Here is a 25,670-nt window from a genome sequence, read left to right as displayed (position 1 = left end):
AAATCTTCTTCTTCCCTCATCATTGATGAAGAGAAGAGAAGAAGAAAGGATAGGTTATAGTAATTAGTTAGTTAGCTAGCTAGTTAGTTAGAACCCCAGAACCTTAGATGAAATCAAGCTGAGCCATTACATAATTTATGGTTCCTCTCCTCAGTCTCCTAAATTGACAGCCAACCTAGCATTTTCTTTCTTTCTTTCTTTTTTTTTTTTTTTGTAATCTTATTTTTTACTTTTTAAATTGTGGTAAACGACACATAACATAAAACCATCTTAACGACTTTTACGTGTACAGTTCAGTGGCAGTGAGTACCTTCCCATTGTTCGGCAGCCGTCACCACCCGTCTCCAGAAGAACTCTTTTCATCTTGCATAACTGAAACTCTGTCCCCATGACACACTAACGCCGCATTTCCCCATCCCCGCAACCCCTGGCAACCACCGTTCTGTTTTCTGCCTCCGTGAACCTGATTACTCTAGGAGCCTCATACACATGGAATCGTAGAGTATTTTTCCTTTAGCAAGTGGCTTCTTTCACTTAGTGTGTTTTATTTTCTTTAACAAATACTTGCCCAATACTCTTGTGGTCTGCTTTACAAATATCAACTCATTTAATGGGTACTCTTGTCTCCATTTTACAGACAAGGAAACCAAGGCACAAAACGGTTAAGTAACTCACCCAGTGTCACAGACCTAACAAAGGCCACACCCTTCAGCAACCCCATATGCTGTCTCCCAGCTGCTGCCTGAAGCCCTCCTACCCTTGGGGTTCTCTTCCTCATGAGAATTCTAGAGAATTCTAGAATTCTCCCCCTCTCTAACTTCTCTCCAGTGTCGTCCAGGGGTGCTTCTCCACTATCTGCCCGTCCCTCTCTGTCAGTAACAGCTGCCAGGCTGGAAGGGAATACTACCTCTGAGGTCCCACAGGACACAGGTTTTAACTTTTCAATGTTTAAATCGCTTGCAGCTTCTGAAGAGGACCACAGAAATTCAGCCTGCTTTGCCTGCATCTTATTAAGCCACGGAGAAGAAAATTTAATTTATGGAACAGACGGCAAGACAGCAATAAAAGACTTGACAGCCCATTTTAGGGGGGATCGATGCAAAACCCTGTTAGAGAAACCCAAACTCTTCTTCATTCAGGTAATCCCTTTCCAAAGTCCATAGAAATGGCAAAAGATTACACAATGACTTGGATTGTGTCATTTTTTACAAATCTACATGCTGTTTCTATTGGGGTATGCAAATTTGGGTTGTATTTTTCTACCTCTAAATCCTCGCCATCTGCATTTAGATCGCATTGGATCACAAATTATGAGAGTTTAAGACGTTGCAATATTTTTATTTGCTCTGCTTACTGATTTGACACATTATCAAATTATCTTGAAGATTGTTGCATTGCTAGTACATGCCAAGCGTAGACAACACTGGGACACGGCAGTGAACAGCACACGTGTTTCTGTTGCTTCACGGAGTGATCTCTGTCCTTATGCTCTGTCTATTGCTTCACGGAGTGATCTCTGCTTTGATGTTTAGGCTTGCCGGGGGACAGAGCTTGATGATGGGATCCAGGCCGACTCGGGGCCTATCAGTGACACAGATGCTAGTCCCCGATATAAGATCCCAGTTGAAGCCGACTTTCTCTTCGCCTATTCCACAGTTCCAGGTATCACGTCCATTGTCTGCTAACCAGACCATGCCATCCGGCCCACCGTCGAAATGAAGGCTTGCAGCTATGTCAGTTTCTTACTGCTGTAGAAATAAATTGCTACAAACATAGTGGCTTAATACACACAAATGTATTACCTTACAGTTCCAGAGGACGGAATTCCAAAATGGGTTGGCAGGGCTACAGTTCCTTCTGGAGACTGTAGAGGGGAAAATCCACGTCCTTGCTTTCCCAGCATGTTAGAACCACCTGCATTCCTTGGCCCGCGGCCTCCTTCCTCCAGTTTCAAAACCGGCAACCTCCCATCTCTGACCCTCCCTCCACCCTTACACTGCTCTTTCTGACCACAGCTGGGAAGGGTTCCCCTCTCTTAAGGACTCCTGTGATTAGATTAGTCCCACCTGGATAATCCAGAATAATTTCCCCATCTTGTTTCCTTGACCTCAATCACATCTGCGAAGCTCTTTTTTGCCATGTCTGGTAACATATTCACAGGCCCTGGAGTTAGGGCATGAACATCCCTGGGCGCCATTATTCTGGGGGCCATTATTCTGCCTACCACAGGGACGTAGTCACTTTTCTCTCCAAAGAAGGCTGAATTCTCTCATTTATGATGATTATTATCATTGTTGGGAATTATAAGAACAAATATTTCTGTGGCACTTTACAATTTACCGAGTGTTGTTCATGTCTTTTACCTCAATCGTCCCTGAAATAATTGCATAGGTAGTTAGGAAAGGTGTTACATCTGTCCTAATTTTACAGATAGAAGAAAAAATTGAGCTTGGGTGAGTTTAGGTGACCTGCCCAAGGTCATATAGAGATTTTGGTATGTAATAGAGTTAGAGCTCAGGCCAGGATTCTTTTATATGGCAGCCTGTTAAGAGACACCAGAAATGCCTGTAGCAAGCAAGCCACCTTAGGATTAACCAAGCTCCAGGTCTGCCTGAGTGAGTTCAGTGAACTTCCTTTGTTTGGGGTAAAAACCATCACTAAGTTAGAATTCTCCCACCTGTAGTAGTAGTTTGTCAAGTGCTTGATACAGAGGTACTGGTTACAGTAAATAGGCCACTGTGTTTGGAAAACCAGTTCTGGCGGGATCTACAGATGGGGTTTTGTGAGAATGATAACGTCACAAGTTTTAAGGATTGTGCGTGGAAGAAAGAAATCTGGTCTCCTGCCCGTGAGAGGGAGACGGAGTCACGGCAACATGTGTCTGTGTGAACCAACCTGTGACTCAGGTTGGAGGTGCTCTGAGCCAGGTCTAGCAGAACTAAAGGAAGAAGGGTGAACTCTAGGGAGGCAGGTGAGAGAGGCTTCTGGAAAAAAGAGCTGCTGTAACTGGGTCTTGAAAAACCAAACAGCAGGAGGAAGGGAGAGAGGGCTCACCAGACAGAGTGCCCAGGGGCAGGTGGCTCAGTGCGTTGGTAAAACTCAAAAGGCTGGACCACAGGGGCTGTCAGTCTGCTCCGGCTGTGCTAACATAAGACCACAGACTGGGGGGCAGAAATTCATTTCTTACAGTTCTGGAAGTTGAGATCAAGGTGCCGGGCATTGTGGCTTCTGATGAGAGGTCTCACCCTGGCTTGTAGACCACTGCCTTTTCACTCCCATGGCACAGAGAGGAGCGAGAGACCATAGCACAGGGTGTGACCGGGCATTAGCGAAGTTCAAAGCCGGACAGGTAGACAGGGGGCCACGTGGTCGTGGGCCCTGTGGGCTGTGCTAAGCAGCCTGAACTTCACCCTGATATAGGGGTGCAAGGGAACTGTTTTAGGTAGGAGAGGGACAGGATGAGATTTGTGTTTTAGAGTGGTTACCTGTAGGACACATACCCTGCACAGATAGGCGGGGAGTACTGTCACTTCAGAAAAGCACGTGCGAAGGCCCCAAACACCGACAGCTCCTACTGGGTGGTGAGCGGAGCAGTGGCCAGGTCAGCTGATTTCCTCTTCTTTCTCTCCCGTTGAAGGCTATTACTCATGGAGGAACCCAGGGAGTGGCTCCTGGTTTGTGCAGGCCCTCTGCTCCATCCTGAACGAGCACGGGAAGAGCCTGGAGATCTTGCAGATTCTCACCAGGGTGAATGACAGGGTGGCCAGGCACTTTGAATCTCAATCTAATGACCCATGCTTTCATGAGAAGAAGCAGATCCCATGTGTGGTCTCCATGCTCACCAAGGAACTCTACTTCTGAAGATAACCATTCCAGGGGCGCATTCTAGCTGAGAAGCTACGGATCATTTGTTGATGAATCAGAATTTTTTTTTTTTTTTTTTGATGCTCTTGAAAGATCCAGAAATTCTAAAAGATTTTAACTTCAGGAAAATTGATTCAACAGGAAACTTTCTGGTGCTGTCTTACCGTCTCTGAATTTTCAGAGATTTTTTTTTTTTTTAACATTGTTATCCATTTGGCGACTTTCTCTTAAGATTAATTTCCTGTTTGTCTTTCTTTTTCCTTGTTGTCACACTTAGTACATACAACAAAAATGACCTCTGCAGATGAGTTTTGGCTGTGTCCACCGTGGTTGGTGGTGACTTTGGTAGACCATCAGAGTCATATTTGTACCTGGCAAAGAGAGTGCTTGACAAAAAAACAGCCAAAGGGATATTCGTTTGCCTGTATTGCAGAAAGTGGGTATTGAATGCGGTTTGAGTGATGATTTTCATTGGCTTACAGCGGATTCTCGTGCAGGAATTCCCAGATATGTTAGAGGGGGAAAAAAGTGTAATGATTCTAATATGTAGTAGTCACGATCCGGTCAGGAAAACAGAAACCATTCTAAGTATTTCAGTAGATGGAATTTAATAGAGGAAATTGACATACATAGATGATGAAAGAGAAGATAAATGAAAGGAAGCTGTTACCATCTAGGGCTATGAGGAGGTGTGGTTCCCTGAGTCCAGAAGCTGGGGTCATACACAGGAGCTGGAAACATGGTTGGGGGCTGGCTGGTAGGAGCTGGAACCACCTAGGAGTTGTGGGAAATGGAGCCGTGGCAGGAACAAAGCCATTGCCTGAGATGGGACAACACCAGATGAGTCAGACATGGCAACTTACCCGGGCTAGTCTTCCTCTAACACCTTACCCTTCTAGTCTTCCTCTAACACCTTACCCTTCCAGCCCTACCTGGAAGGAATCTGGCAAGGGCCCTGGGAAGTGTGATTTCCTGCAATACAGAGCATAGCAAGGGAGAGTGAGGCAAGGGAGTTACAGAAATAGATATGGGCCTGGCTCACAATGTGAATAGAAGGAATCCTATTCCCTGTGTTCAGTGAATCATCCAGTCAATCATTTATTCATTGAGTTGTCAGATAATCTTTGTGTTACCTGTTATGTACAAAATCATCTATTTTAGCTTTACAATCTGCCTGGAACTTTTTAGGTTATCCCAAGCCTTATTCTGGGTAAATTTTTTGTTACCTCTAATTCTCTAAATGGGGGAAGGTTTATGGCGAAGATATTTGCGCTGTGTTTTCAAGGTGGTGTCCCCTTTTGAATCCTTGATAATTACTATTTTACTCTGCCGGATAACTTGTTAACAAACAAATGTTTATATTTATTGATTAAAATGTGGTTGTTTAATTCCTAATCTGCTCAGTTTGCTTTCCTTTTGAAGTTTTTTTTTTTATTTCACTGGGAAAATGAGAAAACAGGGTAAGAATTGACCCTACTGACTTGACCTCAACACAAAATGTAATTCATATTTTCTTTTGAAGCTCGAACATTAATAAAACAACAAGTAAACAATCACTTAGGAAGCTGAAACTCTTCCCATAAAGGGTTAATGAACTTGTAAAGCTGTTTGTGATGGGCTGGCCCTTTTTAATTTGGCAACAAAATCAGATGGTGTAAAAGTATCTTCTTTCAATAAGAAAACTAATTTAGGGCCAGTTTATTAGACTTGTCCCTGTTTCCTGCCCGTCTAAAATCCACCAAATGTTCAAAATTTAAGTGGTGATCGTGAATCAAGAGAATCAACAAGCACCTACCCCACTTCTCTCAGAATTCACAGGCTGTTCTTTGGGAAATAGACTCCCCTGTCAAAGGCTCCTGTCTTAGAAATAAATGTGCCCAAGGGCCTTGTAATTTGAAGTAAAAATCATGGCACCCTACTTATTGACATTTGCCTTCTAAGCTTCATTAAAGAGACAGAAGTGATTCCAAGTGTCAGCATTATTCTTTTTTTAATTCTCTGAGCAGTCATTAAGCTTATAAAATAACATTACCTCATGCCCCTTAGTCCAGAAATATAAATCGCTGTTAGGAAAGAGCCTTCGTTTATCAAGATCAGAAACCCTGTTCCAAGCTGGGTATGTGTTCATACCCGTCTCCATTCTTAAACTTTCCAATCTTTTTATAATCTGAAATTCTGACGACAAATTGCACTAAAGGAGAACTCAGTCCTGGTGAACACACGTTCCTGGTTATTGTTATTTAGAATCCAAGCTTCCCCCTTGCAAAAGTACCAGGCAGAGTGCTGCTGTGGGTGAGGAAGATGCCTCACTTGGCATGGTGGGCTCAAGTCTGGGTTTATCTTTGTTTGCTTTTTCTCATGGTGCCACTAGCCTATTTTAAGTGCCAGCTTTAGGCTCTGCCTAGAGCTTTTTCCTCTGAGCAAATTTCCATAAACCATCATAAGCCTATTACGTTTATAAATTGCCCAAAATAGGTCTCAAAGTGCTGGAATGCAGTGTATTCAACATGGTTTAAAACCTCAAGAAAATCAAGGTTTCTCTGTGAGAAAGAAGATAATGTCCACTGAAAGGACATAGACACCGGTTGACAAATCCTTTCTTTTGTCCAGCCTTGCAGTGCGTCTCCTGAAATCTTTTGTCCAGATACTCTGGCCACCAAGGATTGCCTTTTGACTTCCTAGGAGCACACCTTTCGTCTGGCTTTCCATCTGTCAGGCCTTTTCCAGCAGACATCTGGCCAGGTGAGAAGCGGCGGTGGTCACCAATTTAAAGCAGCAGCAATGCATCTGTGTCCTTAGGCAGGGACACAAATAGCAGTAGCCCCGGGTACCATGAATTTCCAAAGGAATGTGATCCTTCAGAGTTCTTCAAAGATAACGGCAAGATCAAAAGGTTCTTTTACACTGTCTTGCCTTGTAAATGTTTTTGCCTTGTAAATATCAATACCAAGTGTGTGCCGGCAACGTCCACATCCCCTGGGAGCTTGTCAGAAATGCAGAATCCCAGGCCCCGCCCCACTCAACAAGAATCTGCATTTTAACCAGATCCCCAGGGGATCCACCTGCACAGGACACTTTGAGAAGCTCAGTGTTGAGGGCAAGGACCACTTGTTTACACATCTTTGCTTCCCCTCTCCACTGAAACTGAAGCTGATAATATAGTATATACCTAAAAAGAATTCATGGAAAAACATCTATTTTGGAGTTTTCACAGAAGACATGTTCCGAGCACATCTTAACCTTCAGCAAAAATCTCCGTGTAGAACTCTACCATGCCCTTAATTTCCATGGTATACTTTCTATGCCCTTCTCCATTTTAGATGAGCCTTCTGCTGAGTGATATGATAGGATTGTTTTTATGTTTTCAACGTGTTTGAGAATATGAATTGCAGGCTTTAAGATGTCTTCCTAGACAGAATGGGACTAAGGGATCCATGCTGCGCATGTTTCTGCTGTGGGCAGGAGCTGTTGTGCGTTGAAACCACAGATCCTGTCTCTTCCCACCAGTCCTCCCAATAGAGAGAATTATTGCCTGTCCCTGCCAGTGTGCCCTCGGGCCATAGATCACATCACCCTTCCGATAGATTTCAGGACTTTGTTTTGGATCAGATGGCAAATAATTCTTTCGGATTCATAAATCGTTAACACAAATACACCAAGAACACACGTGGAAGACCCCAGCCACCACCGCAGTACTGGTGTGGACGTGGAAACTCCATTAGCTTGCAGGTTCGTGCTTGAATAGCCTTCTAAAAGTACATGATCAACATCTGAAAACCCAAAAGCCGAAGGTGATGAGTTGGCTTTGGCACGGGCTTTGGTTTATATAAATATTTATGGCACTACAGTTTTCTAATAAGTTTGTTTTAAGCATTTAAAGCCAAACGAGGTCAAAGGATTTAAATTTGGAAGGCACTGGGGGTTGATATAACTGCAGAAATACAAGGCCAGGCATTTCTTGAGCTTTGATGGTCTGACCCAGGTAGATGGCATGAGGTTCAGGAAGGATTTGGGAAAAAGAGGGAGGAAGAAACAGTCTGATAGGTTTGGTCTAAATTGCTAGTTCCAGGGAGTTCCCTGGTGCCTCGTGGTTTGGACTCCACGCTTTCACTGCCGTGACGGCCTGGGTTCAATCCCTGGTTGGGGAACTGAGATCCCGCAAGCTGTGCAGCACACCAAAAAACATGGAATGAAATGAAATGAAAAATTGCTAGTTCCAGCTTAAGTTGTTTAAGGCATATCTCAATCCTCACAGCATCAAACTTTTTTCTTAGGATCCAGGGTTAGCAGAGGTGCTTTTAACCATCAGTATTTAGAAACCTGGCTCTGAGTCCCATTAAAAGATAAACTGAGACATATTAAAATTTTAGGAATTTATTTGCTCCAAAGGGGAAGTGGTTAGAAGTGCTCCCTCAAATGGAGCTGGGGAAAATCTTTTACAGGGAAAAAGTGGAAGCAGAAAGGAAAGTATTGGTTGGCTATAGTCTAAGCCCTAGTTGCCTGTGATTGGTTGTACCTAGCTTTCGCTTTCCTAAACTTGAGAACTAGAGAACACTTGCCCAGGAACTTCCAGAGGCTGAACAGGAACTTCAAGCCCAGGGTGACTTTTGGAGGAAGCTTGGGAAGTGTGAGGGAGCTTGCAATGAATGGGTCCAGATGCACGGGCTTCTCCAGCTGGTATCTGCAGGCACACCTCTTTCCTCTTCCTCTCAGATCACTTAGGCAATCATTTCTAGGCAAGATGGGCCACGCGTGTTTTCCCTCTCCTCCAGTGCCTCTTAGGTACCACAATGTAAAATACTTTCTTTAATAACATTACTGACGTTTTTAAAGGAACTTTTCTCTACCACACCTTTCATAATTAATATTAACTGTTTTAATGTTAAGTAAGGAAGGGAAAAGTTAATTCTCAAGTGTATGTTTTTTATACTAGGATATATGCAGGACCAACTCTTAAAAGCTTAGGAAAATCAGCTTTTGCAAATTATCTTTTCTGAAGCTTCCAGCTGTATTAAGTGCTGACAGTTTTTAAGCACTGAGATGAAAGAGACAAATTCTTTTTCTTTTGTGTTGCTAATTACAATTTTTCTTGGCATTATGAAGCCTGCTTTTCTCTTGAGACGTCTGCCAGCATACATTAATTGCACAAATATTTACAGACTGCTAAAGCATAGGGGCAGCTTATACCAAAAAAGCTATGGAACACTTGAAAAAAAGCCTCTCTGACATACTGTATTTGTCGTCTGTTACCCGGAATCAGCATAAACTATTTGCCCCTTAGCCTCAGCAAACGTGTTTAAAGAACGTTGTCCTGGGTTAAGTGTTTACTTCGCTGGCAATGGATGCTGAAGTCTTCCTTCAAGAGACTTGTGGGTGACACTTCTTTTTTTCAGGGTTAAAAATAAGATTTCCAAAAATATGTATGCATCTTACGGATGGCTACGCTGTCAACACTTTTCATCTCCTAGGCCTCCCACATGGCATGGAAGAGGTTTATCCAATGGTTGTTCCAAATCCCAGGAGCTTCAGAAAGCTAAGTTGAACAAGCTGGAAAATTTGAATAGCAAAGCCACAAGGCTCTTTGTACCGTCTCATTTTCCTAGTATGCTAGTTGAGAACAAAGGCTCTGGAGGAAGAGCCCTGTTCCCAGCCCAGCTTTGGCACTTCCAAGTTAGATAACCTTGAGGACTCTCTCAAGCTCTCTAAACCTCAGTTTCTCCATCTTAAAATGGAAGTAGCCATATGTAGGTAGCTAGGAAATTGTATCTACCTCTAAGTGTCTTGTGAGAATGAAATAATGAGTACGAAGCGCTTAGCACAATGCCTGGCACACAGAAAGTACTCAATAAATGTTTGACTATGTTTTTTAAACCAGCCTGACCTTATTAATAATTTAGGACACAAGAAGGAGATTAGGAAGGAGGGAAAAAAAGGAAGTGCAAGTGGATTCTAATCTACAGAAGAGGCTTTCTGAGGATTAAGGCTACCCATGCAGAGAAGAGGAAGAACGGGAGCAGGAAAGGAAGGCAAGAGAATTAGAGGAAGGCCAAGGAATGGCGTAGCCACCAGCCTGAGCTTCGGAAGAGGAACGGGCGCTGAGTGCAGAGATGTCCAATAAAATACAAGGTGCCCAGTTACATTGGAATTTCAGGCAGAGCAACAAACTTTTTTAGTGTAAGTGTGTCCCAAATATTCCATGGAATATACTTATACTGAAAAATTATTTGTTGCTTATCTGGAATTCCAATTTAACTGGGTATCCTGTTTTTATGGGGTTATTGTTTATTGTGTGTGTGTGTGTTTGTCTATTTGCTTGTTTTGCTCAATCTGTCTGCCCCAGCCCTAACTCTGCAGACCATTGTTCCAGCTTCCATCACCTCATCTTGGCCCTGAATGCCTACCTCACAGGGATGTTGGGAGGATTTAAAGAAAAATGTGTGGAAAGAGCTTTGCAAACTCCAAAGAACTATAAGATCAAATAAGGAGACATTTCGTTGGTGGGCGTTGTTATGAGTCATCAAGCAAAAGCCAGGTCTTTGTGAATTTAAAGAGATAAATGGAAAATTCCAGGGAGTCTATGGAGTTTATTCAGAAGGGGCGATTCTAAAGACCCTGAAGGGGACTTCCCTTGTGGCACAGTGGTTAAGAATCCGCCTGCCAATGCAGGGGACCCGGGTTCGAGCCCTGGTCCAGGAAGATCTCACATGCCACGGAGCAACTAAGCCCGTGTGCCAAGCCCGTGAGCCACAACTACTGAAGCCCGCATGCCTAGAGCCCGTGCTCTGCAACAAGAGAAGCCTCTGCAACAAGAGACGCCACCGCAACCAGAGAAGCCCGCGCACGGAAACAAAGAGTAGCCCCCGCTCGCCGCAACTAGAGAAAGCCATGCGCAGCAACGAAGACCCAATGAAGCCAAAAATAAATAAAATAAGTTTATTTTTTTTAATTCTAAAAAAATAATGACCCTAAGGAGATTGACCAGATGTGATGGTTCTCAATTGTGACTACACCCTAGAATCACCTGGAGGTTTTTCCAGCCCAGTGCCCAGGCAGTATCCCAGACCAACTAAGTCAGGATCTCTGAGGGTGGGACCAGGAATCAGCGTTGTTAAACCTCTCCATGTGATTCCAGTTTGCAGCCAAACTTTAAACTAGTGGTAGAATGCACCCTGGGAAGGGGTAAGTTGAACAGTTTAGAAACTTTAGAGCCTGAGGAGGGTCCTACGGGATAGATACATTCTTCAGTGAGACTGAGTGTAAGAAGGAGAGAAGGAAAAATAATAAGAAAAACAAGAGAGGAAGCAATTATAAAGATAGATATGTTCCGTCTGCTAAACTTTTAAAAATAATATAAGTACCAAGAGCGAATGAGTATGGCTAATTTAAAAACCAGGAGATTTGGGTGTGTGCTAGAGGCAGGGGTTAGATAAGAATACCAAGTAAGAATTTTCTGTGATAAATTAACCAGCGCCTAACAGTCCCATAGCCGATGTGAACAGTGGTCCCTCTCATTTCAGAGGGCAAGAGGCTCCACTTGTGATTGAAGAGAGAGCTCTGTTGGAGGATTTGTACTTTCAGTGAAGTCACAGTTGGTTCACAATTTCTCTTCCAACTTAGGACTTGTGGGAGCTGAAGACAAATTTCTCTTTCAGGCATAAAGATCTAGAAGGTGTGGGTGGGTGGATATGTGAAAATGCACTAATTTGTGTTCTGGGTAAACCGCGCCTACATGAGAAGCACCACTTATCTTTGACTGATCATGATAGACACCAAAAAGGAAATAACCTTTTATATGTATTTTTTCTCAGTCAACAGATATTTATTGAGATCTGTGCTAAGCACTGTTCTTAGCATTGGGGAAAGAACAGGTAAAAAAAACAGTCTTTTCTCTCATAGAATTTATATTTTATTCTATTTTTTTTTAATTTTTTTTTAATTTTAATTTTTTTTTTGCGGTATGCGGGCCTCTCACTGTTGTGGCCTCTCCCGGTGCGGAGCACAGGCTCCGGACGCGCAGGCCCAGTGGCCATGGCTCACGGGCCCAGCCACTCCGTGGCATGTGGGATCTTCCCAGACCGGGGCACGAACCCGTGTCCCCTGGATCGGCAGGTGGACTCTCAACTGCTGCGCCACCAGGGAAGCCCATAGAATTTATATTTTAGTGGAGAAGACAGATAGTTAATATGATTTCATGTAGTGAGAAGTATTATGAAGAAATAAAGCAGGATAAGAAGCTCAGGAATGGGGAGGTGGGTGAGAGGAAGGTTAAGTTAGGTAGAATGACTGGGAAAGGCCTCCTCAGAGCCACATCTGAGCAGAAACTTGAGCAGAGTGATGGAGTGGGCCACGTAGACATGCAAAGAAAGGGGTTTCTAGGCATAGCAAGCAGTGAGTGCAAAGGCTCTGAGGCAGCTACCACCTGGGCCTATTTGAGAAACATCAAGAAAGCCAGTGCTGCAGAGCAGGATGCTGGGAAATAAGGGTGAAAGGCGGGCAGGGCCAGATCATGTAGGGCTCTCAACCATGGCGAACACATTGGATTTCATTCTGATACAACGAACGGGAAGCCATTGGAGAGATTTGAGCGGGGAAGTGGTAGGATTTCATGAACTATTTATTGTCAAAGATACTCTGGAGAATGGACTAAAGAGAGAAAGTAGAAGCAGGGAGCCCAGGAGTTGCAGTAGTGGCCTAGGTGAGAGATGCAGGTTGACATGGTAGTGGATGTCATGGGAAGTGGTCAGGTGTGGGCTTTGTCTTGAAGGCAGAGACAGCAGGATTGGCTGACAGATTTGGAGTAGGGATATGCGAAAAGGCTGGAAATTAAGGATGATTCCGGTTTATAGCCTAACAGGTAGATGAAATGGTGCAGTTTCCTGAGACTGGGAAGAGGTTTGGTGGGAAGGGTGAGGATGGTGAAAATCAAGGTTTCTGTTTTGCACAAGTTGTTTGAGCTACCTACTGAACATCTGTGGTAGACCCTGATGTTAACCCATCCATTTGCTCTGCATTAATTTCCAATTGCTGTTCTAACAAATGACCACAAATTTCGTGGCTTCAAACAACACTAATTTATCCTCTCGGAGTTACGAAGTGCAGAAATATAAAAATCAAGGTATCCTCAGGGCTCTATGCCATCTGGAGGCTTCAGGGGAAAATCTATCAATCTTTCCTTGCCTTTTTCAACTTCTAGAGGTTTTACATTCCTTGGCCCCTGGCCCCTTCCTCATTTCTTCAAAGCCAGCAGTGTAGCATCTTCTCTCTCCTCTGACCTCCTGCCTCCTTCTTATAGGGACCTTGTGATTCTAGCAGGCCCACACAAATAAGCCAAGATAATCTTCCCATCTCAAGATCCTTAACTTACTCACATCTGCAATGACCATTTTGCCATGTGAGGTAACATATTCACAGGTTCCAGGGTTAGGATGTGGACATCTTTGGGGACCATTATTAACCTGCCACATCTCCTTGTCCTCAAAACCCTGACTGAGGTGAAAATAGCAATGTGCCCAACTACAAAACTATATTTCAGACATATTTCCAGGTAAAAGTGACAAGAGCATCTTATCTAAGGGGGACTGTAGCAGTTGCTGGTGGCAGCCACATCGGTCTACTCCCAAGTGTCAACACCCACATGTCCCTCTGGATCCCTCTGGCCTCCTGAGCCCACTTTGCTACATATATGACAGGTCAGCAGTGCCAGAAATGCATGGCCCCCTGATGATAGACAGGAGTTGGTCTATAAATACCCCAGCTCCCTCACCCCTGGGTGGAATAACTAAGGTGAGTGTTGTAGAATAGCTTCCAGAGTTTCCTAGTGGGATCCAGCTCCAGTTACCCTCAGTGGTAACTTACCAGATACCAAACATTTTTATCAGCTGGCTTCGCTTCTTGGTTGTAAAACAGGGGATATAATATCTGCCCTGCTTCCCTCGCAAGATTTTTGTGCAAGCAGGAGACACTGTATAAGCACCTTGTAACTGGCAAACTGCACAATCAATTAAGCTGCTACTATTATGAGACCTGTAGACTACTAGGCCTGTTAGGCACCAGGAAGTCATCTGGTCCCCCCTTCCCAGGGGGAAAAAGGGGACAAACCCAAGGTCTTCCAGTGAGCTGAAGCAGACCAGAAGCATAAACTTGGTATCGTGATCCTAGGCCTGGTGGGTTTCAACTCTGTCATGATGTTTATTACCAGGTGACTCTTAGATGATTCCTGAGCCTCGTGTAGCCTCTATTTACTCAAGGGAAACATGGAAAGGATGACTTCACACCCCCAATGCCACTATGAAGTACTTTGAAGAGTCTTTAAACTCAGAGAGGAGCCTAGCCCCTCCCATTAGAGGTATGGCTCCTACACAAACTCATTTATAAGTTAAATTACAGACACAACGTCCTTGATTTATTTGATAAACCCTTATAAAGTGCTTACTGTGGGCCAAGCACTTTACAAATATATGCTCATTTCATCCTTGTAACAACTCTAGCAAGTTGGTACTCTTATCATTCTCATTTAAAGACAAGAAAACTGAGGCATAGAGAAGTTAAGTGATTTCTCCAAGAGCACAGAGCACAATAATGAGCTCTGGGAACTCTGTAAGTCTGACTCTATGCTTGAAAATACTATGCTATGCCGAGTCATCTTCTTTTTTTACCCTTCCTTTTTTATCCTTTTTCTCCTATAAACTCTCTCCCCCATCTCTATCCCTGGGCCAATTCCTCATGTTCAAATCATACATCCCTCAATCAAAATGATTTCCATTTGCACAAAACAAACAATTTAATGCAAACTGATTTCAACAGTCAAGAGAATTGCCATTTCTCCTAAAAGGAAAGTCCAGAGGAAGGATGGAATTCAAGCACAGTTTAATCCAAAGTTTACCAAGCCATCTAGACAGCGGCACTGTACCTCTGTGATGCTTTCAGCTCTGTTCTTTCCTTGCATCATCTTTATTATTAGGTTGGCTTCCCCGCATGGAAGCAAAATGCCTTCCCATCCACACACTGTGCTGCCCAGAGGAAGAGAAGGAGCCTTTGCCCCAGCATCCCACTCACAAGTCCTGAGATTCCCTCTGCTTCTGGACCAGTGGCTGAGGCCGACTCTGGAGTCCCGAGTGTGTCCACGGTCCAAGAGTCACGTGGGTCCCAGGGATCGCTGGAAGTGGGGGATCTCTTTTCTACTATGCTTGTCCCTCCCTCTCCACTATTGTAAACTTCACTGCCATTCCTTCTCTACCAACTCTGTTCCCATTGCCCCAGTGCCAACCAGGTGGGCAAAATAAGGATTCAGGGTCAGGGCAATAAGGGGAAAGGAAGGGAAAGAAAAAGAAGCAGCCCCCGTCATCCCTCCTTTGGACCCAGTGGTGGTCTTTTGGCTGTCTTCCCAGCCTACAACCTTTGGGCCATCTTCTATCACCTATACACATTCCCTCATCCCCAGAAACTGGGACCCAAGTGTTCTTTTGAAATAAAGAGGATTCTGACTTCAATCGTCTATGGATCCAAGGGTCCTCCTTTGACATCTGTGTCTACTTTTGCTTTTACAAATGAATTCAACTATTAAAATAGACACTGTTGTATGTATGTGTTAGGGGAGGTGGGCAGAGATGATTAACTTTATTCTGTTTTTCATTTCAAAAAAACTTCAGAGAATTTCGAAAGGATTTTGTTGCATAAACTAGACATCCATGTGGATGACCAAACATCTTAGCCCCTAAGTTCCTTGACTTCCTCATTGCCAATGACCTTCTTACACACTGTAGCTCAGCCACCCGCTCCCTGCAGCTGTTCTACTTTTAAGAGCATCAATCAGTAATGCTCTCTCCAAGCACCACTTCCTACCCTTCCAGCCAGCTTATTTCATCTATCTTCAATCTCACCCGTACTTCCTCTCCAGGAGCCCCTCCCATCATCTCTTCCCTCCTTATGCCCCTCTGATCCCATGGTTCACCTATTTGGGCACCCTTTTGCAATTATCCTAAACTCCCTTGCTCTTTTGTCCTTCTGTGGCATCTCCCCAGTACAAATGCTAACCTGGAATGAACCTCACCACCTGGCTTCCCCATGTCTGCTCCTGAACGGCTGGATGCTACTAGGGAAAATCACACATCAAGCAGATAGGAATCTTGCCAGATTTATGGTCACTACCCTCAATGGACTGTCAACACTTCCAGCATCAAGATATACTTGTAGAGTGAGTAAATATCTAAGGAAGGAACTCTGGGGATTCTGAAATGTAAGGATTGCATGCAGGTAGAGGAGCGAGCAAAAGAGGCAAAGAAGATCAATCAGTGCAGAAGAGAACCAGCCGAAAAAGTAACTTGGAAGTAAAGGAAAGAGAATTTCAACAAGGCTTCGCTAACTGCCATTGTCTCTTTTGAGCAAAACTCTGTGTCAGGCTACTCTGTGGACCAACAGCCAACCAGTGGAGGGCCAGCTCTAGGGTCACATGCTCGCCCCGATCCAAAGACCAGGCTGGCTCATTTCCTTCGACAGGGGGTTGAGGAATGGCAGTTTCAGCTAGCAAAGGTCACTGATCACAACAGACATGTGAAAGTATGCGGAAGCATCAAGAATCCCAAGGGCTTGAAAAGGCTGAAGAACAGGTTTGGTTGAAATGAGGAAATAGAAAAGGTAGAAGGATGGGAAGTTGCAGTCAGAAGGTAGGATACCAGCATCAAAGTGATCAAAGGCCAGACAGGGGGCTTCCCTGGTGGCGCAGTGGTTGAAAGTCCGCCTGCTGATGCAGGGGACACGGGTTCGTGCCCCGGTCTGGGAGGATCCCACATGCCGCGGAGCGGCTGGGCCCGTGAGCCACGGCCGCTGAACCTGCGCGTCCGGAGCCTGTGCTCTGCAACGGGAGAGGCCACAACAGTGAGAGGCCCACGTACCGCAAAAAAAAAAAAAAAAAAGAAAGAATGGGAGAGGCATTTAAGCTAGCTACTTGGGATGCAATGGTCAGCAGAAGCAGACACAATACTAATAATCCTCATGGATTTTGCAGTCTTGTGGAGGGAGAGTCAAGCTTTAATCAAATAATCAGACAATCGAACATAAAATTATAAATGGGAAAATGTGTTCTGAAGTTAACACAGCACCATGATAATGTATCATGGGAGAATCTGACCTTGTCTGGGGGAGAGAGGGAATCACTGGGAAGTGATAGTTGAGTGAGATCTGAAGGATGAGTAGAAGTTAACCAGGTGAAGAGATGGGAGAAGAATGAATCAGAGAGAGGGAACAGTACATACACAGGTCAAGATGCCTAGAGGGCAGACAGTACAAGCGAGAGCTCTCAGAGGTGACCCTGGAGAGGGAGGCAGGGGCCAGGTGATGATGTCGGCAACAGATGCTCTCCATCTTACTGGTAACTGTACCTCAATTTTGTTCAGATGCTGAGGAAAAGAATCATGATTGGTCCAAGCCAGCCCAGGAAATCTCATTTCCTTTTGGCCAACAATGTCGTTGCCATTGCCTCAAGGGCGTCATTATAATCAGAACTGAATGGGTACTTAGAGCTCCTTGACAAAGGGACAGCAACTGGGGTCATGAGGCCCAGAAAGCTGGCAACCTATGCAGTTTCACACAGGTGGTGGCAGAGCAGGCCAAGAGCCCAGACCAAACAATCCCAGCCCAGGATTCAACACACTAGAGGGTACGAAAGGGCGCGTGTAAGCTTATAGTCAAGACAGACTCGAGTTTTGATTTCTGGTGGTCACATACGAGCTGAATGACTTTGAGCAAGTTCTTTTTTCTCTCTAAATTTCAATTTCCTATTTTTGAAATTAAGGAATCACAACACTTATCCTGCAAAATTGTTGGGATTAACTAAGATAGTATATGTAAAAGAAAAATTCCCAACAAATGTTAGGTCATGTAATATAAACCATTCAGCTGTGTTTTGGTTAAGAGGCAGCAGAGCTAAAGAGCTGTTTCATGATACAGAAGGACAATTGGCAAAATCACGAAATAACTTACTTGATATTTCAGATGAACAGATGATTGCTCTTTGCAATAAGCATTTCACTGATACATTGTTTACAGGTCACTGGAGATGGTAAAGGAAACTATACTTGCATTTCATAGGTATGTTTACTTTTTACAAGCTTCGTATTTGGTGTCTGCTTGCCAATTTTTTATTTTCTACGTGGCATCTACAGTACAAATAACTCTCATAAGCACTTGTAAGATATATTAAGCTTCTTCTTCAAGGAGCTTTGTAACACTAGTAGGAAAATATGACCAAAAAAGCCTAGAACAAGGTGGACTGGGTGGGTAGATGGCTGGTTGGATGGATGGATGGATGGATGGGAAGTCCCTCTGTCTGTCTAACTGGTTTATCGATAGCCTTTCCAAAGGAATACAGCCTTAAAGAAATTTTCTCTCTTCCCTTCTTTGGTTGGGTCCCTGGATTATTCCATTGGGCTGTCTGTAGCTTTATAGTTCTGAGTAGGTGGAGATCAGCACAAGCTTTTCACGAACTCCTTAGAGCAATAACTTGTACTATCTGCTTAAAGACCAAATGTAAAGATACTAAAAACTATTTCCAGAGTAGTCAAAAGCTGGCCTTAAAGAAACATCCAAAGAAATACATTCCAAGAAATTATTTCTCCTAAATCAAGCAAAACCCATCCTGTGCAGGAAGTGAACAATAAAATAATCGTTTCTGCATACCTGAAGTCCATCTAAGTTTGCTGAATAAAGGAACCAATAATACTTGTACCTTCCATAAGGGGCCAAAGGGAGAAGCAGAGAAATAACCTTTGTTGAATGCTTACCATAGGCTTTTTATGGCAAAATCTTACTTAATCTTTAAACAGATCCTGTGAGGTCAGTGTTCCACCCCATTTTTCAGATGAGGAAGCAGACTCAGAAAATTGAAATAACTAACTAAAACCACTCGGTGAATACCTGGCAGAGCTGATTCAAGTCCAGTCACACGAGTGAAAACAAAGATTAAAGTTATGTTCTTTCACTTCTAAAGGTGCTGTAAGAAGTTTAATTCATTTGCCACTTCCTCTTTCTCCAAAGAACAATTTAATAGAAAGGAAAATATGCCTAAGGCCCTTCGGTGGCTAGATATCACTGAGGATGACCATTCATGGCAGCCTGCTTATTTCTAAGAGTTGGTGGTGGCTGTGCAGGATGCTCAAGAGAGCCTGCCCAGTGCTACCCTGTTGACCACCCCATCGTGGAGAAATAAGCAGGTCTTCCAGAGACCCTTGGCATACGCAAATGTGTTAGAGAAGTCGGGTTTTATTTCCTCATCTGGCACAAGGAAACCCTTCCTAACTTCCCCAGGAGGACACTGGGAGGATATGGATGGGTGGGAAGCAAAGGAATTGTTTCAATGGCAGTCCTTGCAGGAGGTCAAGACTGGGCTGGCACTGTTTTCAATAAGAGTCATTGTGTTCATGGTCCAGAGTCTGGCAGGAATTTTTTATTTGTTTGCTTTTATTTTGTTATTAGACACCTGGAATGCCTGGGGCAGCTCTGTGCCAAACCACAAGAAGAATGAAAGCCCAGGACTTCCCTTGGGTCACCAGCTTCCTTGAGCTTGGTTTAAGAGTAAAATTTTCCCGAAGATAGAAGTTTGGGAATTTCCCATTGACTCACATTTCAGAGAAAGCTTGTACTTAATCGTCAGAGCTCAGAGCGAGCCGGAGTGAGTTCAGGAGACACAAGGACAGGACACTTCGCTGAGAACCGAACCAGTGACCACCTGGCTTCCAGTAAGTACTGCTTGACGTGACTGGTTGGGGTTCTCAAGACCGTGCTGATCTGGAAGCTTAACTGAACAAAATCACTGTTACGGGCTCTCTCTTCATAACCTTCTTGGGCTGCACAGAGGGAAATAGGACCTCTTGGTATCACACTCATCAGATTTCATTACAATGAACAGATTAGGCAGTAAGACTGGATGCTGTCTCCTGAACAAGATCAAAGAGTTAAATCTGAAAGGCTGTTTTATTTGGGGGCAATGACAAGAAATGAAAGCCAAACTCTGAACAGATTTAATTCTTTTTTCTCAGGTGAAAGGAAGAGCAAAGTAGTTCAGACACCAGCTCTCAAGTTAGGACGCTGGCTCTGCTTCTTTTTAGTTATGTGATCAAAGGCAAATTACTTAATCTTTCTGGTAACAGTTTCTTATCTGTAAAATGGGTACTGTATCACTGTAAGAATAATGTAAATGTTATAGTATTGTTATATCTCATTGCTATGTTGAGTCTCACTAGATTTCATATGTGTAATATATAATATTAAAACTTTGCTTACATTATATCAGCAAAATTTATAGAATAGATTTCCTATGTATGAATATAGTAGATTTCATATATATGTATACATATACTGAATTTCATAAAAATAATTTGAAATCGATATAGATCATAGGCCATATATATTATGTGAAATCCAGAATATGTATACATATATGTGAAATCCTTTATATACATATATATATATGAAATCTATGACACAGATTTTGTTTAGAAGTGCTTGGAATGTATGAAGTACTCAATACATGCTAGTCATGAAACAATCATAGAATCATAGACTATCCGAACTGAACATGACCCAACAAGTCACACTTGTCAAGCACCTATAAAGTGCTCTTCGCCATATTATTTCAAGTGATGCTGACAGCAATCCTATGAGGGTGGTGATATTACTGCTTCCATTTTATAGATGAAGGAACACAGGTGTAGAGAGGTGCTATAAGGTACCCAAGATCACATGTCATAACTGATGGAGATGAATCTGGATTCCAGAGTTAATACTCTAAAACTGCCGTCTCATTTTACAGTGGGTAAAAAAATACCACCGTTAAAAAAAAGCAGGAAGAGTGGTCCCTACACGAGACTTTGGGGCCCTTCACAGACATTGGAAGGCCAGAAATGTCCTCCAGAGCTCTCCTTGCCGCCCACGGTGTGCAGGGAGCATGGATGTGGGTGGGAGCGTGGAGCGGCGCGGGGCTCTGCACAAGTAACCTCGCTCGTCCTCTCGCAAACGCAGTTTTCCGTGCATAAAACGAGCTGTCTCCCGGGACAGTTCTGCGACACCAAAGCAGTCATGTGAGCAAACACATTTTACAAACTGTAAAGGCTTAACAAAGAATTATTCTATCAAGAAAAAGAATGATTTGGGGCTTTTAAACAAAGAGAGCTTGCAGTAAAAACACTGCTTTAAAATATGTCCCCCTCAAAGCGGTGGGGGTGGGGGTGGGATGAATTGGGCGATTGGGATTGACGTGTATCCACTGATGTGTATAAAATGGATGACTAATAAGGACCTGCTGTATAAAAAATAAATAAAATAAAATTCAAATATTAAAAAAAAAAAAAGTTCCCCTCAGCTAGTCTCTCCTGCACAGTCCTGCAATCTCACCTTTGAACTCCATCGCTCACCAGGCTAAATGCCCTGTGGGAAAGGTGGTCAAGTCCCACATGCAGGGATGCGGGGAAAGGCGATGGGCTGAGAACCGCTGGCCCCCAATTCTGCTTCAGGCAGTGAAATCCCTGCAACTGGAAAGAACCGCAGGGATCTAAAGCAAAACCTCAGGGGTAAATTTTTTTTAATGTCCATGGTTGGCAAATTTTTAGGTGGGTTCTATTCCTTTTCCTTGTACAGAAATGCTCTTCCAGGGAACAGAAGGCTTTGGTCTCAGCGGCCTGGTGCCCACTGCACAGAGCTAAGCGTGGCCCTTACGCCAGGGGAGGGCTGAGGGCACCAGAGATCCAACATATGCCTTAAGATCCCCCAGGGACCTGTTTGTTACGTCACTTGTTATCTGTTTGTTATTTGTTCAAATAATCACTATCGTTATTATACAGAGATACCTCAACAGAGAAAACCATTTTTTAGTTAGGGAATGTGTGAGTTCTAGGTCCAGGAAAACCCCACTTGTCTTCAGAGGGTTCCCATGTGCCTTTCACAGATCACCAAAAGTATGCTTTGAGATCTCGCAGTCTTAACCTTAAGACTTTCATCTCTGTTTACTATATATATGTACACAAATAGTATATGTATACATGTATATCGTATACTATATGCGCATGTATATATATATATATACATGTGCACACACACACACTATAGTATAGTATGTGTATATTGTATACTATATGCAATATACATATATATTTCAGGAATTTCCTTTGAGTCATTTATGCCCTGGGAGGAATGAGTGGGTTTATGCTGGAGAAAGGGAGACCTCAGGAGAGGAGGAATGACATCATGCCAACTGCATGGTAAAGAGCCCTTTGCCTCTTCCCACTTCCTGGGACTGCCCTGGGACTGCCCTAGCACAGCCCTGTTCAGCGTTTCCTCCTATTTTGAGAGTCTGATTCAAGGTAAAACTTGGTCACCAATACATTCCCGTTTCAGAGATCTCACCTGCCCCGTGGTCTCTTACCCTGTGGGATTCCTCTCCTCGCAGGGCCCCGTGTCAATCATGGGATTGCCAGCAGATCTGTGCAGGAAAGGACTTGGCCTCTAGAGTCAGTTTGACCATGTCAGCCTCAGCCCCCAGTGCTGGGCAGCCCTGGGAACAGGGCACACAGGCAGTGGAGGCAGTTTACGGATAGGGGTATGCCCTGGTCCTTGCTCTAAGGTTTCCCTCTGGAGAAAATGAGTTCCTGGCATGGAGGAGGGCTTATCTTGGGCTTCTTTTTGGCCAGAAATGCTTTCTCAGCTGCAGTTCGTCCATAGCATGCTGCCCTCTGCCCTGTTCTCGTCTCTGTTCCTTGGTGGTGTTGCTATCCCCAGGGGCTGTCTTGTCAGAGCCACTTATGAAGCAGGAGCAGAGGAAGTCCAGGGAAGATGCTCCTTTGGTCATCCTAGCAACACCTCCACAGAACGGGCACTTGGTGAACACAGGCTGCTTGGGTGGGTCCTCATTACCATGGCTACTATCAACCTCAAGGGCAGAATGGGGAGAGGGGAGACGATAAGCCATCTGACCAACGTTGGGAGCACCATCCTGACGCCTGGTGATTGAGTGGCTAAGCCTATACCGTAGTTTGGGGACTAACGCTTAACCCTTCTTTTTGACAGGTGAGAACAGGCAGCCATGATGGAACCCAAACCTCGGAAGAGTTCAGGTACCCAAGGGACATATTCTCGGAAGGAAAAAACTCTATTGAAAATAATGATCAATTCCCATCACACTAACCAGGATACAGAAGATGGTTTTAGTAAGGATAATTATTCTTGGTGTGGAGAACGTAGCGGAGGCTATTAGATTCAGCTGATTATTTTGTAAGAGCTCACTTATCTAGAAATTCGGCATTTTCTGATTTTCATGGACCAAATGTTCCGTTTGTTGCTGGGAGATGGTACTAACAGCAAACTATAGCCCAGAAAAGACTGGAGAATATTTCCTTAATTTTATATGAAATTCTCACTTGGAGACACTGCCAAAATTGTTATCAGGGCTTATTATGAGGATAGGTCAAGGGATATTATTCAGATGTTCCCGCTTCATGCTCACATGCCTCACTGTAGTTGATTGGTCAGAAGTTTAGGATGAACTAACTTAAAAATCAAACTATCTGATTCAATTCCAAAATGAGTATTTTTGAATATTTATTCGAAGCACCTATTATTAGTAAGTCACCGTGCTTCGTATTGCAGAGGATGTACAGGTTAATTAAGAATAGCCATTCTCTCAATGAGTTTGTAATTTCATTGGGATATTAAGATAAACACATTCTAGCAGCTGTATTGGGAAGTTAAGATAGGCACATATGATCAGGCTATGATAGGTAAGTGCAAAATTCTGTGGAGTCTGAAGGGAAAAAAAGCACACGCGTCATGGAGCTGGCCCCTAAAGGCTGTATAGGGTTTTAAAAGAGATTGGGAAAGACGGCACATCTCAGCAGAAAGGGACGGCATGACCGAAAGCGATGAAGTGGGTTCGAGGCAGGTTGTGTTCAAGGAGAATGTGGCTGTAAAATAGGAAGGACGGGGGGAGAACAGGAAAGTGGTGCTATATGGTGCCGGATATTGACCTCACATAACCAGCAACGCTTGAAGCATTTCAGCACGGAAGTGGTGTCATCAGATTTGCTTTTTGGATTGCTCATATTTTTAGAAAAATAGCTTTATTGTGGTATAATTGACATACAATCAACTGCACATATTTAAAATGAACAACTTGATAAGGTTGTGTGTATGTGCCTGGGAAACGATCACCACAGCGGGATAGTACTCACATGCATCACTCCCCAAAGTCTTCTTGTGCCTGTTTAGAATCCTTCCCTCCAGCACCCAATCCCACTCCCCGTTGTTCTGCTTCCTGTCACTCTAAGTTCGTTTGCATTTACTAGAGTTCATATAAATGGAATCATACTGTATGAACTCTTGTCTGGTTTCTTTCACTCAACATAATTCTTTTGAGATTCATCTATGTTGTTAACATATATCAAGAGTTTTTGGTTTAGGTAGTCAATTGAAATTTTTTAAATTAATTAATTAATTTATTTATTTTTGCTGTGTTGGGTCTTCGTTTCTGTGCGAGGGCTTTCTCTAGTTGTGGCAAGCGGGGGCCACTCTTCATCGCAGTGCGCCGGCCTCTTCACTATCGCAGCCTCTCTTGTTGCGGAGCACAGGCTCCAGACGTGCAGGCTCAGTAGTTGTGGCTCACGGGCCCAGTTGCTCCGCGGCATGTGGGATCTTCCCAGACCAGGGCTCGAACCCGTGTCCCCTTCCTTAGCAGGCAGATTCTCAACCACTGCGCCACCAGGGAAGCCCCGTCAATTGAATTTTTATGTCTTAAATAGTCAGATAAAAATTTCACATATTTATCCTTGCAGTTACCACTTCAGCATTCTTCATTCATTTGTATAAATTCAGATTTCCATCTGGCATCATTTCTTCCACCTGAAGGATTTCCTTTAACGTTTCTTCTAATGCAGGCCTCCTGATGCTGAATTCTTTCAGCTTTCGCATGTCTGAAAATGTCTTGAAACTGCCTTCGTTTTTGAAAGATATGTTTCCTGCCTATAGAATTCTAAAATGACACTGTTTTCCTTTCGGTACTTTAAATACGTTGTTCCACTGGGTTTTGATGTTGTTGTTGTTTTGTTTGCGTTGTTTCTGATGAGAAATCTAACGTCGCCCTTATTTTTTCTTCTGTATGCATTATCTCTTTTTTCCCTCTGACAGTTTTTAAGGTTTTTCTTTATCACTGATTTTGAGCATTTTGGCTATGATGTTCCTTGTTAGAGTTTTCTTCCTATATTTTGTGTTTGGGGTTCCTGACCTGCTGAGATTTCTGAGATAGTGTTCTTTAAATTTGTAAAATTTTCAGCATTATTTCGTCAAATATTTGTTTCTGTCTCCCTCCCCCACTTCAGAGAATCCAGTGACCTGAAACTTGAAATTGTCCCACGATGCACCAGTGCTCTTTTGTGTTTGGGGTTCTTTTTTCACTCTCCATTTGTTTTAGTCCCATTAATCCCATCCAGTGTTGTTGTTGTTTTTCTGAGACATTGTGGTTTTCATCTCTAGAAGTTCACTTTGGATCTTTCTTATATCTTCTATATCTCTAACTTCTTGAATGTATAAAATACAGTTGATAATAACTGTTTTAATGAACTTCTCTGTTAATTCTAACATCTGTGTCAGTTCTAGGCCAGTTTTGAAGGATTGATGATTATCCACATTATGGGTCCTGCTTTCCTGTCTCTTTGCATGCCAGGTAATTTTTGATTGGTTGCCAGACCTTGCAAATTTTACCTTGTTGGGTGCTGGATATTTCTGTATTTCTACGAATCTTGAGCTTTTTTCTGGGATGCAGTTAACTT

At 43.5% G+C, this 25,670-nt stretch overlaps 2 protein-coding genes across 2 annotated transcripts in view; both read left to right on the top strand.

The window, feature by feature from the left end:
- CASP7 (caspase 7) overlaps positions 1 to 5,250 on the top strand; it is a 31,139-nt gene extending 25,889 nt beyond the window's left edge. The window contains exons 5-7 of the mRNA XM_004316596.4: positions 964 to 1,139; positions 1,533 to 1,662; positions 3,638 to 5,250. Of these exons, the coding sequence (XP_004316644.1) occupies positions 964 to 1,139; positions 1,533 to 1,662; positions 3,638 to 3,861 (530 nt within the window). The 3' untranslated portion in view covers positions 3,862 to 5,250. The remainder of the gene's footprint in view (positions 1 to 963; positions 1,140 to 1,532; positions 1,663 to 3,637) is intronic.
- A 1,263-nt stretch (positions 5,251 to 6,513) lies between these two features.
- PLEKHS1 (pleckstrin homology domain containing S1) overlaps positions 6,514 to 25,670 on the top strand; it is a 37,180-nt gene continuing 18,023 nt past the window's right edge. Inside the window, exons 1-4 of the mRNA XM_073793965.1 lie at positions 6,514 to 6,606; positions 17,908 to 17,949; positions 19,333 to 19,595; positions 22,918 to 22,964. Coding sequence (XP_073650066.1) covers positions 22,934 to 22,964 — 31 coding nt within the window. The 5' untranslated portion in view covers positions 6,514 to 6,606; positions 17,908 to 17,949; positions 19,333 to 19,595; positions 22,918 to 22,933. The remainder of the gene's footprint in view (positions 6,607 to 17,907; positions 17,950 to 19,332; positions 19,596 to 22,917; positions 22,965 to 25,670) is intronic.

This window comes from Tursiops truncatus, chromosome 16 (genome assembly GCF_011762595.2).
Source record: "Tursiops truncatus isolate mTurTru1 chromosome 16, mTurTru1.mat.Y, whole genome shotgun sequence".
NCBI lineage: Eukaryota > Metazoa > Chordata > Mammalia > Artiodactyla > Delphinidae > Tursiops > Tursiops truncatus.
The sequence above is the reverse complement of the archived record's forward strand: the minus strand, read 5'-3'. Positions and strand labels throughout refer to the sequence as shown.